Source organism: Pimephales promelas, chromosome 2, assembly GCF_988280905.1.
Source record: "Pimephales promelas chromosome 2, fPimPro1.hap1.1, whole genome shotgun sequence".
Lineage (NCBI taxonomy): Eukaryota > Metazoa > Chordata > Actinopteri > Cypriniformes > Leuciscidae > Pimephales > Pimephales promelas.
The window spans coordinates 38,105,270-38,121,011 of record NC_142770.1 but is presented as its reverse complement, the minus strand read 5'-3'; the positions used below and the strand labels follow the sequence as shown (position 1 = coordinate 38,121,011).

Genomic DNA, 15,742 nt, shown 5'->3' with positions numbered 1-15,742 from the left:
CGTTAGACTACAGTTTAGAGGACGTTCGCAACGGGGAAAGCATGGAGCTTACATGACATCAGTTCATAGGCTATATCAATATCGTAACGAATATAAATAACCTTAAATAACGTATGGTTCTCTGCCTCTTTCCGTCTCTTATTGTATAAAAGGCTTTGACATTTTTGGGTGCCTGCCGCTTTAAGACTCTTCTTCTATGGTTACGGTAAAGGAAGTGACGTGTGTGTTGGCTCGAGTGAGAAGAGAGAACGAGTTCAAGTTAACAGTTGCAGTTTAGCCCTCGTACATGGGTTGATTAGTCTGTATAGTTCATCCTGAGAAATCCAGCTTCCAGTATTCCATGTATTTAGTGAATGAAGAAAAGTAAGTGACTGTTATTTTGTTGTGTTTATGTTTCTATATCGTAGATTTACCGTGTATTCACATGTGCCCAGCGAGATGAGTGAGTTCCCTTTCGTAGTCACTTCGAGTTACGTCAGAAGTGACGGAGATTGGGGGTTTCGCATAGAAAGCCAATCCTCTTCGAGTATTTAAACACGAGCCAATGGCATGCAATGCCTTGGGGCTGCGGAATTTTGCATAGCGTACTCCGCCCTACTCCGTGAGTATAAAAGGAGGAAGTGAACGCAACCGCAGTATGTTTTCGCTTCGGAGCCAAGAGAACCTCTTCACTCCTGAAAGCACTGTTCAAGACTCTTCGAGACGAGCGTCCTCTTCAGTGTTGGTGTGACGGCGGTACCCAGCGAGATTCTGCATCGCCTGCGATCTGAGCAGTGGTCTGCCAGACTTTGCGCTTCTCCCTGGTCGCTTCAGCGCTGAAAGAGTGAATTTCCTCCTCTCATTGAAAGAGCTGCACGCGCACGTCTTTTTAAAGACGGTTCGCCCGTGCTCTTCTGGGTGTGATTGATTTCTGTCGTCATCTGATGGTCACGATCGCTGCTTTGTATGCCTGGGCATTTCAGCATGCAGCAGCAGCGTTCGTGGATGACTCATTTTCCTTCTGTGGGAACATGACCATCTCTACACTGAGGTCGAGACTCAATGATCTCACTTGAGTGAGAGTCCCGGTCCCCCCCGCTCGATCGGTTTCCTCCATAGGGGGCCCGTCGACCCGGGGACCTGGTGATTTTACGGTGATGGTGTGGGATAAAGCCCCGACGATTCCTCGGGCCACACCTCCCGCCTCAGTGCGAGAGCCAGCGAGCGTTAGTTCGATTCAGTCGGTTGCTTCTTCGGTGGCACCGGCTGCTTCGGGCAGCGCTCCAGATGATGATGCGATGTCGATCACAGCATCACTAGGCGGGCTTGACTCCTCGGGAAGTGAGGATGCGGCCGCGTTGCCTCCCTCGGGAGCGTCAGCGCCGCCGTGTCTGATCCCGCGATGATGGCCGTGCTATCTCGGGCGTCCGTGAGCATCGGGTGGGGGTGGAACTCCGCCCCATCCCGATCTCTCGCGGCTGAATAATTGGTTTTTGGGTAACGCTGCCGCCTTACGGCCACGGCCAACCCCAATTTCCTTTTTTCCCCGAGTTGCATGCGGAACTGACACGCACTAAAAAATAAATAAATAAATAAAAAAAAAAAAAATAAAAAAGCGTGCTTAGTTCCCCGCCCTTCCTCCCCTCGGCGATGCGGCTGTCTGTGGGTACGCTGGGGCTCCCCCGGTCAACCGGCGGTTGCTCTCAGATGCCCCTCCAAAGCCTATGGGTTCTCGTCGTCTATGGCGGCGCGATTCTGTAGAGCGGCGGGACAGGCAGCCTCCGCCCTGCATATGATGAGCACCTACAAAGCTAGCTGCTCAGGAATGTGCACGAGGAGGTGACGGACCAAGCGAGCTGCGAGCCTGTCGCCTACCTTGTCCTTAAACGGGTCACGGAGGCGGTCGCTCGCTCCCTTGGTCAGGTGATGCCCACCGCTGTGGTCCAGGAGCATCATAATGTTCGGCGGTGCGGTCCAGGACTTTGCCCAGCACTTCTCGACCGCCTAGGAGCAGACGAAGGCGGTTTCTCTGCCCCGACGGCCAGCTGCTGCCTCCAACCAGCCGTCGGCTCGGACGCCTCCGCCAGCTCGCCGCCGAGGACGCCCCCCTGCGGCTCCCTTCCCTCCCACGCGGCCCCAGCAGCAGCCTTCAGCCGGTTCGCGTCGCGGAGGAGGCCACAGGTAAGCGTCCCAAGAAAAGAGCCCCCCCTCAGGCCGCGTGCCCCGCTAGACGCCAGGCGAAGCGATGTTCCTGAGGCGGGCCGCTCAGTGATAGTGTCATGGTTTTTCTCAGGAGGCGGTGGCAGGGCCAATCCTTCCCCGGTGGAGGGCCGGTGGAGAATCTTTTGTTCTAGCTAGCTCCCTGAGCTGGTTGAGGAAAAGCTGACACTGTCATTGAGCACACAGACTGGAATGAGCGCGCACGACGTCCAGTGCGTCGCCCCGTTCATTCCTCTCTGTCTCGGAGGGCGCGGAAGGGTGCGTGTGTCGTCCCCGGGCTACGCCAATCCCTTCCCCCTCTGTCGCCAGACCCCCGGCAGAACAGACCCCCGTGGAACGCTCTGCCTTCCCTGGTCTCTTCTGTCGGGGAGCGGGTTTCGACGGTGCATCCGGACGGGGTAACTCCTGCACGCATGCCGGTCGACCCGCCTCGCTGCCCCTCCGGGGGGACGTCTGTGGTTCGCATGACCCCGTTGGCTCACTTCCTGGAAGCCTGGCTAGCGCTTCCCGGGGTTCCCGCTGGGTCATCAGAACGATCGGATTCGGCTACGCGATTCAGTTCGCACGGTCTCTTCCCCGCTTCAGGGGAGTTCGCTCCACGATGGTTGGTGGCAATGCCCCAGTCTTGAGAGCGGAGATTGCGACCCTGCTGGCGAAGGGTGCAATCGAGACGGTCCCTCCAGCCGAGGTGAGGTCCGGGCTTTACAGCCCCTACTTCATTGTCCCCAAGAAAGACCGGTGGGTTACGACCGATCCTGGACCTGCGCATTTTGAACCGTTCTCTCCATCGACTACCGTTCAAAATGCTCATGGCCAAACGCATTTTCGAATGTGTTCGGTATCAGGATTGGTTTGCAGCGATCGACCTGAAGGACGCGTACTTCCATGTCTCCATTCTCCCTCGACACAGACCGTTTCTTCGGTTTGCCTTCGAGGGCCAGGCATACCAGTACGCCGTTCTCCCATTCGGGTTAGCTCTGTCCCCTCGCGTCTTCACGAAGATCGTCGAGGCAGCCCTTGTTCCCCTTCGCGAACACGGGGTTCGCATCCTGAACTATCTCGACGACTGGCTGTTACTAGCACACTCTCGAGCTCAGGTTTGCGAACACAGAGACCTGGTGCTACGGCACCTAGCCCGTCTGGGCCTTCGGGTCAACCGGGAAAAGAGCAAACTTTGCCCCGTGCAGAGGATCTCTTTTCTCGGCATGGAGATAGACTCGGTCGCCATGTCCGCGCAGCTCACGAACGAGCGCGCGCACTCACTGCTGGCTTGTCTTCGACAGTTCGAGGGCAAGAGTGCGGTTCCACTGAAACTATTTCAGAGGCTCCTGGGGCATATGGCATCCGCGGCCGCGGCAACGCCGCTCGGTTTGCTTCATATGAGACCGCTTCAGCTGTGGCTTCGCGATCGAGTCCCGAGGTGGGCATGGCATCGCGGCTCGCTCCGAGTTCCAGTGACTCCGACGTGCCGCCGATCCTTCTTCCCGTGGTCGAACCTCAGCTTTTTACGGACAGGGTCCCTATTCAGCGAGTTTCCAGGCATCTCGTTGTCTCCACGGATGCGTCTACCACGGGTTGGGGTGCCATGTGCAATGGGCATGCAGCCGCCGGTTCCTGGACAGGAGCCCAGCGCCTCATGCACATCAATTGCCTCGAGCTGTTGGCAGTACGGCTCGCCCGGCACCGCTTCCGAGCGTGCTCTAGGGCCAGCATGTGCTTGTCCGCTCAGACAACACTACGGCAGTAGCGTACATCAACCACCAGGGGGGGTCTACGCTCGCGCCGGTTGTCGCAGCTCGCCCGCCACCTCTTGATATGGAGTCAGAAGCACCTGAGGTCCCTTCGTGCAGTTACATTCCTGGAGACCGGAACCGGGCAGCCGACGAGCTGTCCCGGGCCCGTCCCATCTCCGGCGAATGGCGACTCCATCCCCAGTCGGTCCAGCTGATTTGGGACCAGTTCGGGGAGGCACAGTTAGACCTGTTCGCCTCTCGGGACTCGTCCCACTGCGCCCAGTTTATTCTCTGACCCGCGGCTCTCTCGGCTCGGATGCGCTGGCGCACAGCTGGCCACGGGGCCCACGCAAGTGTGTCAATTGGTGTTCTTCTCGCTGAGAAGACCCCCGGAGATGTTCGATCGGAGTCATGCTTCCTTCCTGCAAGAGGGGTTGGAGCGCAGGCTGTCGCCCTCCACCCTTTGGATTTATGTCGCGGCCATTGCCGCGTCTCATGATGCAGTGAAAGGTAAGTCTATGGGAAGCATGACCTGGTCATCAGGTTCCTGAGGGGAGTGAGGGGGCTAAATCCGCCTCCCTCCCCTCCTGCCCTCTGGGGACCTCTCAGTAGACCTGGGTGCTCTGCAGAGGCCTCCCCTGGAGCCTTTGCAGTCGGTAGAGTTTTTGCCCTGTCCTATGTGACAGCACTCCTGATTGCATTGGTATCCATCAGGAGAGTAAGGGACCTGCACGCACTCTCTGTTGACGAAGTGTGCCTGGAGTTCGGGCCGGCTTACTCTCACGTATTCCTGAGACCCCGGCCTGGATATATGCCCAAGGTTCCTACCACTCCCCTCCGGGACCTGGTGGTGAACCTGCAAGCGCTGCCCCTGGAGGAGGCAGACCCAGCCTTGGCACTGCTCTGTCCGGTACGTGCTCTCCGCACCTATGTCGACAGAACGCAGTGTTTCAGGACCTCAGACCAGCTCTTTGTCTGTCATGGGGGGAGCCAGAAGGGAAGGGCTCTCTCAAAGCAACGGCTGTCCCACTGGATAGTGGATGCCATTGCTTTGTCTTACCAGCAGCAAGGCCTTCCGTGCCCCCTTGGTGTGACGGCCCATTCCACTCGGAGTGTAGCCTCCTCTTGGGCTTTAGCGCACGGCGCCTCGCTAACAGACATCTGCAGAGCTGCAGGCTGGGCGACACCCAACACCTTCGCCAGATTCTATAATCTGCGAATTGAGCCGGTATCCTCTCACGTACTCGTTTCGGCCAGTTCTGGATCCGCTCAGGTGTCTTCGCTTGCTCGCCACTCCACTCCCCGGACTGGATAAGTGCGATATTTCCTCAGTTCTTCCATTGAAGTCTTGAGTCCTCCAGCACCGACGATGCGGGCACCACTGCTGTTGCTCTGGATGCTGGCTAGGTGCCTCCATGCGCACGGTTCCCCTTGGTAACCGTCTCATGTGTATTATCCACTGTAAGCCTCTCTGAGCATGTGTCTTCCCTTGGCAAGCCATCTGCCACCCCTGGAGTTGAAATTAGTAGCCACCTGCGGTTGGTACTCCAGTGTTCCATATGTGTTCCTATGTGGCCATATGTGTTCGTAAGTCCTCCCTTCGGTAGGCAGCTAGTAGCATGTCCCTTCCGGGATATGTTTCCCAGTGTACCTTGGTAATCCTGTGTCAAAGTCGGATCCCCAAAAAAAAAAAAAAAAAAGAGGTAAGGCTCGGGGGTCCAGACTTTCGCAGGGCACTGGAAGACAGCTTGAAGATGGCGTGATGGCACTGACCCCCAATCTCCGTCACTTCTGACGTAACTCGAAGTGACTACGAAAGGGAACGTCTCGGTTACGTATGTAACCCTCGTTCCCTGAGTAGGGAACGGAGACGTTACGTCTCCCTGCCACTTCTGCTGTATCGCTGGGTAGACGCCGAGTTCAGTCTTGGCTCCTCAGCGAAGACATACTGCGGTTGCGTTCACTTCCTCCTTTTATACTCACGGAGTAGGGCGGAGTACGCTATGCAAAATTCCGCAGCCCCAAGGCATTGCATGCCATTGGCTCGTGTTTAAATACTCGAAGAGGATTGGCTTTCTATGCGAAACCCCCAATCTCCGTCACTTCTGACGTAACGTCTCCGTTCCCTACTCAGGGAACGAGGGTTACATACGTAACCGAGACGATTTCTGTTGTTAGAATAATGTTCATGCTGTAAATGCTGTGGGAGATAATATAGCTAACTTGTGTGAGCCTTCAAGTTACGTGCTAATGTTTATTTTATTTTAGTTAAAGAGTTAATATCGTGCTCAGGAGACCATGTGCGATCTTTTATGTGTAGTAGCCTTGTCTGGCCAGTAGTGATGTGTCGTTCATGAACGATTCGTTCATTTTGAACGAATCTTTAATATGACTCGGGACTACCGAGTTTTCCCAGAGAGTGATTCGTTCATTTTGTGTTACCCGCGCATGCGCATTGGGCAATATGGGTTCTGATTCTGTACAGGAAACAGAAATGATTAGTTCATCTCGCGAGTCTCGAGTTCGGCCGGTGTGGTGAAGAGATGGGTCCCCCTGAAGAGATGAGTCCCACCTTAGGACCCCATAGTATGCCAGTAGTATGCCTGATCAAAATATGTTCTCGCGATAACTTGATAAAAGCAGTTTGTTGCCCTCAAGTAATACGTTTATTTGTTTAGCGCTTTTCAAGTAAAACCTTTATTTGTTTAGCGCTTTTCATAGTAGGTTGCGTCAACAGCAGAGGAGAAAGTCCGCGAAATTGTATAAATATTAATAAATATTACTGTTATTTTGTCATGAAATGTAATTTTAAGAGTTTAAAAGTCGATAAAATAGTTGTTTAAAGCTCAAATCTGTGGTTTATTTATAAAGATAGCGCCTTTTTAAAACATTGTTCTGATTTAGATTTGTTCTGTAGCCTGCTGACTTATTGACTGAATCTTTTAACTTGTTTTATTTCTTGACTTGTATGAGCTTATTTTACCTTTTAGGCTACTTATTAATAATGTCTATTATTGATCAATAAAACTGAAATTTAACAAAAGTGACAGGATTGTGTCATATTATTTCATGTACCTTATATAAGAATTTTTGATAACACTTTAGAATACGGTTGGTGAATAACTACACAAGAACTAATGAGTAACACAATATTAACAATCTAGTAACTATTATTAACTAACAAGAAACTCTGATTAACGAACTAATAAGTAATAGCGCACAGACGAAAGTGGTAGTTCACTATTAAGTAATTAATAACTACAATTTTTTTAATACTTCCCAGAGAACTACTGAAAAAGTTTATTAAGAATCTAGTAACTACTATTAACTAAAAGAAACTCTTATTAACGAATTAGTAAGTAATAGCTCACAGATGAAAGTGTTATTAGATACTTCTGTGGGAATTACTAATTATTTGGATTCGTATTATAAAGTGAAGATCATTGGAACTAACTAGTAATGACTCAAGTGTTACTACATGATCTAGTCATGATTTGTGCAACCGTTTGAGATTTTTTGTGAACTTTAGTAACTTTTAGAAAATGTCTTTAGTAACACTTGAGTCATTACTAGTAGAATACTGAAGAATGGGATGTCACCACTTCTTTTTCTGTCTGTTGAGAAAAAGCAACACCAGTGACTGATCACATCTTCTTTTCATCAGTTAGGGTACACCAGTAACTGAACAGAAACTGTTTAGAAAAATAAGAACATGATACATGATAGAGACATGTACAGGAAAGAGCAAGACAATTATAATAATCATTAATAATATAAATATCAAATCTGTTTTCTGTATCATAGTTAGGATTGGATTCTGTGGCACTCATTTGTGTGGTTTCAGCAGTGGTGAATAGATATAAATGTATTTTGATGATCCATTGTTTTTAATCTTTTTGTACATAGTTTATGCTATTTTATCAACTTAACGCTGTATCCTCCAATAAAGTGTTGTGTATTAAAGTATTGTAAACATGGTGTGAACGTGGTGTTCAGTTCTACAATGAATAAAATATTTTACTAGGCTCATACGAGTTTATTTCCTATAATAGACAAAAAAATCCTAGCCTCTCTACTGCATTAAAATGGAAGCAAGCACATTACTGATGTCAGAAATGTAAGACACAAGAAGAGGGGGCGAAGATTACATTTTGGCAAAAAAATTATCAAAGTTTGTTTTTCATGATGGACAGATATGCTGCACTTCCACAGAGGGACAGTAACACCCCTGGTTAGGATACAATTGACAGGATACTTTCTCTTGCTGTGTTTACTAAATAATGTTGGACACAATTTTCAGACACTTATGTAAAAGTGGGAAAAACTTTTTTTTTTTTTTTTTTATTTTAAACCATACAAGTCCGACAAAACTGAAGAGATTTCGCTGTCTGTCCTAACACACCACACAGAGACAGATGCGCACAACCGTGGATATTCCACTGTCCATGAACCCACTATTTAGTACAATGGAATATGTGCTACGTGGGATGTCCATAGCTCAGGTCAGGAGAGGTGTAGAGAGCCAGGACTTGTCTCATTGCCCTCATCAGAATCAGACATTTTTCTGTCGCCATCCACAATGAATAGGCTCATCACGAACGGGGGTTAGGAAACGCTTAGAAAGCGGCTAGGGCCCTCAAACTCTGGGGCCTGACTCAAGGTCCCTAGACGACGGAACTCGCCAAGTTTCGGGGTCCTGTGACCTTCCGTGTCCTTATGGCAGCTCGTTTCGTTAGTTTGACCTTTTTGACCCCTGTCAGTTTTAAAATTAGCTTTTTTTCAGCCTTTTTCAACCTTTCGACTATTGAACGAGGTCCCAGGGCCACCAAACTTTCCCACCCGCACCAGGGGTCCATGGCAAGATGAAAAATGTTGCCCCCCTAGTCGCAAGGCCATTGCGAAGCGGTGTCCACGAAACCACTATGGCAAATACAGTCATTAAATGGGCGAGTGGGATTTTGACAGAAAGGTCCCAGGGGCCCCAAATTCAGCAAGCTGACCCTTGGGCCCTACCCAAGTGACATACCGAAAGCGCCGGGCTCTAGGGCTAAGACAACACTTTTTTACCCTTTAACCCTAATCTCAGCCCTACAGTCTCTTTGACTCATGTACCTTAAGAGCCTTTTGAGTGAAAGTTGGTTAAAAGTGGCACACTTGCTACAGGAAGGTTCTAGGTTTTCACCCTTCGCCGTGCATCGGGGACCCATGGAGGGTCCAAATCTCAAATCTCAATGTACCATGACCCTGCATCTGCGTACGGGGGCCGTCCCACGGTCCACTTATCGGCATAGCGATTTCGCAGACAAGTTTCCCTTTTTCGATCTTTCGACCACCACCAAACGTTTCCACCCGCACCAGGGGGGCGTGGCAGAAAAACGGCGCCCCCTAGTTGATCGGCCATTTCGAAGAGGTGCCCGCGAAACCACTATGGAAAAATACATTAAATTAATGGGCGAGTAGGATTTTTACAGAAATGTCCCAGGGGCTCCAAATTCAGCAAGCTGACCATTGGGCCCTCCCCGAGCGACATACTGAAAGCGCCAGGCTCTTGAGCGAAGTCAAAACATTGTCAGCCTCTAACCCTTACGCTAACCCTAACTCACGGTCGCTTCTTTGACCTTGTGACCCCTGAACGAGGTCCTAGGGCCACCAAACTTTTCGTCCCGAGCGACATACCGAAAGCACCGGGCTCTAGAGCCAAGGCAAATGTTTTTTAGCCTCTGTGCAAAATTTCTTGCTCAAGGATGTTTCAATCCCACCCTGAAAGAGCCTTTCAGGCTCTTAAATAATTTGATGAAGGGGGGGGGGGGGGGGGTGATTTTTAGCAAAGGCCCTAGAGTTCCATGCTTCGGGGCCCTGCGTCAGGGGCCCCTGGAGAGTTGGAATCTGATATCCCAAGTTACCACGACCCTGCGTCTGCATACAGGGGCTGTCCCACGGGCCATTAAAAAGGCATAGCGGTTTCGCAGATGGGCCTTTTTCGGCCTTTCGGCCCCTGAACGAGGTCCCAGGGCCACCAAACTTTTCAAACAAAAAAAATCCTTGTAGCCCATATCTACTGCATTAAAAATGGACGCATACACAATAAAAAAAAATGTCCATAATGAAGTATGCCAGTGTTTCCCAACCCTGTTCCTGGCGGCACACCAACACTGCGCGTATTCTTTGTCTCCCTTATCAAACACACCTGATTCAACTCATCAGCTCATAATCAGATGGGTTAATGAGCTGATGAGTTGAATCAGGTGTGTTTGATTGAGGAGACAAAGAATACGCGCAGTGGTGTGCCGCCAGGAACAGGGTTGGGAAACACTGAGGCATGCACTTCAAAATGGACAATATACTGCTCTTCCACAGGGGTCCAGTAACACCCCTGGTTAGGATAAAATTGACAGGATACTTTCTCTTGCTGTGTTACAGCATGTTTGTGTGTTTTTCAGAGTTCCTCAGCCTCCACGTCTCATGACCTGACTGCATCATCGAGGCCTCAAGAAAAAAAATTGACTGCACATACAATATGAATCAATTACAGATTTAACTTTACATACAGCAAAAGACACTGCATCTATTTGAGTATAATTGGTTAATCCAGGATGGACCTAAAAAAAAAAACACTGTCTCTCAAAATATTTAACCTTACAGTTCATTCAACATTGTTAACACAGCTATGAAGATATTTTCATTCGATCTTCACACTGTAGCCTATAGCCAGAAGGATTATCACAAAAGTATTTGGGAAATGAAAGTTTCCTATAGTCTGTTTAAAGCTGTTTTGTATTGTTGTGCATTTTAAAAAGCTCTATAAATGTCCATGTAAATGTTCATTTTGCTTGTAGTTCTGTGTTAATAACAATATAATCCATTACATCTCATAATTCAGTTGAAATAATTTAGTATCGTATTGTGTAATTTAATCAGATGTCATTTTTATAGCCTGTAAGTTTTGGTTCACTAATTTTATTGCATTGAATGCTATTGTATTGTATGATGTTCTGTTTTAAGAAATAATTATGACAAATCATATGAATTAGAACACAAAATGACATGAATGTAATTTTTAAAAATGTTGTTAAATAACAAATAACTTAATGTTGCAAAACATACCTGAAAATGCTATTTATTGCATTAATCAGGATAAAAAATAAAATTATGATATAAATAAAGTTTGATAATGATTACATTATACGATTTGTGATTCAGTAATTTTTATTACACTGTCTTGTAATCAAGGGTAGACAAACAATTCATATTATATGAATTAGAACACAAAATGACATGAATGTAATTTAAAAAAAATTATTATGCCTTATTGTTTAATAACAAATAACTTAACGTTGCAAAACATACCTGAAAATGCTATTTCTTTCATTAATCAGGATAAAAAAAATAAAATTATGATATGAATAAAGTTTGATAATGATTAAATTACGATTTGTGATTCACAAATTTTTATTACACTGTCCTGTAATCAAGGCTAGACAAACAATTCAAATGATCAACATCGCACTGATTCTAAAGACAAAAACAGTGACAATTATTTGCATTTCGAATACGGTAAGGCAGTATAGCCTAAGCTGCGGTAAATCTCAGCTAGCACGAATCATCGGATAAATGCTATGCTACTAAGCTAACTAAAAACACTAAGAACGAGAAATGTTTAAATGTACAATCTACAGCTTCGGTTATATACTAGTATATAAAACATATAAGTTAAAATACATTAATGACTCGTTATAACGTACTTCAAACGTCTCTTTTAATAAAGTGATTTGTAACCAGGCATTAAAGCGATTACCCATAAAACTAGCTTTGAACCAATCGGATCGCTTGGGTCCTAAGGTGGGACTCATCTCTTCAGGCGGACCCATCTCTTCACCACACCGGGTCCGAGTCTTACGTTCTTCCTGTCAGTCACATAAGAGTCTATTGCTGTCAGCACCGGAAAGAGAAATGATTAGTTCGTCTGGTTCGGGTTCGGCCGGTTCCGAGTCTTTGGTTCTTCCTGTCAGTCACATAGAGTCTATGCTGTCAGTAACGGAAAGAGAAATGATTAGTTCGTCTGGTATGGATTCGAGTCGTTCGTTCAAGTCAGACTCACAAACACTATACAGAAACAGAAATTATTTCATCTTTCGCGTCTGAGTTCTTCGTTCTTTTGTCACGTGACAGCCCTTTAAAATACCTTTGTGTTATAACTTATTACTGAATAAAAATTAGTTTAAAAATATAAATATGTGTTATGTATTTTGGATTAATGTTTATTTTTCCATTCACTATGTCATTCACTATGTTTTTAGCTCATAATAAATCACTGAAAAAGTTAAAGTTGTTTTGTGAAAAGTCACAGTAGCTAAGTAACTTAAACGTGAAGTTATTTAATAAACTTATGAAACCTATGTAGCTTATTACAACACTGGACACACGACTGGATGTTTATTGTTTGTTTATTTTTATGCCAACAAAGCTTTAAAACAAAATGGATAACTATCCAAAAAGAAATTAAATAAAATCAAATAAAAATAAATAAGAATTAAAAGGACTCTAAAGCGACAGCCTAACCATAACTTAAATCACAATAGTTATAACCTAGCACATTAAGCCTAAAACAATATTGCACATCAAGCCAGGATTTTCAAATAAATAAAAAAGAAACAAATGTAAAACACACTGGCTTTTTTAGGGCCTGCTTTAAGGCATGTTTGCATTCAAAAAAACAAGCTCCCGGACCTTGGATGGGCTAAGCCTGTTTCTTCTATCGGAGATAATCTGCCCAGTCTTAGAAAATACTCTTTCAGATGGTACAGATGTGGCCACAATGCAAAGTCTAGCCTTCATGACCTCAGAAAGGCTTTTATAAACAGGTGAACATCTCCTCCACCATGCCAGAGGGTCCGATGTGCGGGATAAGAGAGGCTCTGCAAGGTAGGCCCGTATCTCAACCATAGCATCTGATGTAGTTGAAGTGGTAGAAGGCCTAGAGCTTGCTACCCTCTCGTCAAAGTCCTCCCAAAACATGGCCCTTGCACTGCATGTCGCACCAGAATCTGGAGGATTCTCCTCTTCACTCTGAGTTGGGTTAATAGCTGCTGCAGCTGCTGTAACCCTTTTCACTGTGTCATCAGCTGCCTGGGGGTTGACAAAGGCTTGCTTTTTGAATCTTGGATCCAAACAAGTTGCATCGGCAAGCTTCTCGATGAGCTCCACTTTACCAAATCTTTTAGTCATTTCTGACATTAGGATGTCCACTAGTTTCTTTACTGGTTCAAAGGTGGAGGGATTTCTTTGATTCCGGGCAACAATCCTCTGAAGACCTCTTGTCATCAGAATTATTTTGGAGGCAGTCACAAACCTACAAAAAAAATGTACAATTGTTTACATACTGTACATATAACAAAGCTAAAATCAATATTGCACATATAAATACATGCATGATGAAATATACAGTTTAAAATGTTTTTGTTTTTTTATGATAATCCAAAAAATGTACATTTAAAAAATACTTACTTTTCTGCACTCACTTCGGTAGTGACCTCCTCAAATGGATGAATAATATCCACGATTTCTTGGCAGATTTTCCATTCATCTGGCGACAATGTTGGCAGAGATGCATTAGTGAGAGCCAGGGTGGAGATGATTGGCTCTTTGATTTCAATGAATCTTTTTAACATATAAAATGTTGAATTCCACCTTGTGGCCACATCCTGTTTTAAGCGCAGCTGCTCTTGACCCATCTGTTTTTGCGTGGCCTTCAGCTTATCTGAAGCAACTGTGCTTCTATGGAAGAACTCAACAGTTTGCTTGACTTTTTGCAATATTGCTTGGACCTCTTTCAGTGCAGCTCTCACAATAAGGTTCAGCAAATGAGCAAAACAGGGTATGTGATCCCAGTGGAGGTGGTCTTTCAGGGCTGAAACAATGTTACTGGCATTGTCTGTGACACAGGCTACAATTTTGTCAACCACACCCCATTCATTTGTAACCCTGGTTAGTTCACTTGCCAGGTGAGCAGCAGTGTGTCTGTCTGTCAAGACAAAGCAGTCCAGGAGATAAGAGGTCATCTGAAAATCCTCTATGAAATGGCAAGTCACAGTCATGTAACTTGTGGTAGTCACAGAGGTCCAGCAGTCTGTTGTAAGACATAAAGCAGATGCAGTCTTGATTTTGTCCATGATGTCAGCTCTTAACTTCTCAAACAGCCTGGGCATTACAGTTTTTGTTAGAGTTTTTCTGCTTGGTAGGCTGTATGATGGGTCCAGAAGATGTGAGTATTCCTTAAAGCCCTTATCTTCCACTATAGAAAAGGGCTGAAAGTCACAAGCAATCATTTTGACCAGAGCCTCATCTAGTTTGCTTTGTCTTAATGGATCCATTGGACGCATTACGAAACTGCTCATAGATGTTTGCTGTTGTGGCCTCCTTGACCTAACAGCTCCTTGGATGGTTCTACAGATGAGGTGCCAACCAAAGAAGATGAATATCCAGCAGAAGAGGTGCTGGTGGTGGAAACAGCTCCAGTTGCTGCAGGTCCACTATCTTCAATCTCTGTTCTAACTTGTGCTAACAGCATAGTTGGATGTGAGCTTTTCAAGTGTCTCCTCAAATTTGAAGTGCTTCCTCCTTTAGTGGAAAAAAATTTTCTTGCAGATGTTGCATTTTGCCTCTGTGGCTGAAGTTGCCACAAAATGGGTCCAAACATCACTCCTTTTTCTAGAGCTTGACATTGTCTGACTGATCTGTCTTAGTCTCTTTGCTCCTCACCTTGTACAAAACAACGGGGGATGGGATAGGTGTGAAAGGGTCACTGTCCCCTTGGTGACAGCCTTGAGTGACAGTTGCAATTCAACTCAACCATTGGCTAAACTCTTGTTTGACCCAAACACACACACATACTGTATGTATGTGTGTGTGTGTGTGTGTGTGTGTGTGTGTGTGTGTGTGTGTGTGTGTGTGTGTGTGTGTGTGTGTGTGTGTGTGCGTGCGTGTGTGTGTGTCATGTGTGTGATGTTTTTTTGGTTTTATTGTTTTATATATATATATATATATTTATGTATAAATATATATTTATGTATAAATATATATATTTATGTATAAATTTATGTATAATATGTATAAAATTTATACAGACAATTTATGTATAAATGCAACATCTGCAAGAAAAAAATTTCCACTAAAGGAGGAAGCACTTCAAATATATATATATATATATATATATATAAGACAATATCCTCTTGTGCACCACAGATGCACAAAAAACTAAAACTATTTAAAAAAAGAAAAAAGAAGAAATGCACAGGGACAATAATCAGGGGCGTAGCCAGGACATTATTTCTGGGGGGGCCAGCCTGTGCCAGTCTTTTATTTGGGGTGGCACTTGATTGTCAAAAACTACTATTACTAAAACTCACGCGTGGCTCGTCAGGCCATAAACAATGGATTGAACTCCCTTATGACACTAATAATGTCTAACTGATAAATGTGCGAGTGCAATGTGTCATCATTATGCGAGGGGTTGGGGACCTTAACATGAGACAGGGATGTTTTTCGTGCAAATGACAGAAAGACGCAATATGAATTGTCATATTAGGCAATAATTTATTTAGGTAAACCATTGCATTTTAAGTGCAACATCCAATTTCATTTGTGATAACACAACAGGTTACAACGGTTGCAAAAATCATGACTAGATCATGTAGTAACACTTGAGTAATTACTAGTTAGTTCCAATGATATTCACTTTATAATACGGATCCAAATAATTGGTAATTCCCATAGAAGTATCTAGTAACACTTTCATCTGTGAGCTATTACTT

The 15,742-nt window shown here is 45.6% G+C and overlaps 1 protein-coding gene across 1 annotated transcript; it reads right to left on the bottom strand.

Moving 5' to 3' along the window:
- Positions 1–12,620: 12,620 nt before the first annotated feature.
- LOC148997341 (E3 SUMO-protein ligase ZBED1-like) lies at positions 12,621–14,311 on the bottom strand. The gene is made up of 2 exons (XM_089133057.1): positions 13,437–14,311; positions 12,621–13,281 (listed from the first exon to the last, which is right to left on the bottom strand). The coding sequence occupies exons 1-2, from the start codon at positions 14,309–14,311 to the stop codon at positions 12,621–12,623; spliced, it is 1,536 nt and encodes a 511-aa protein (XP_088989183.1).
- Between the last annotated feature and the right edge of the window lie 1,431 nt (positions 14,312–15,742).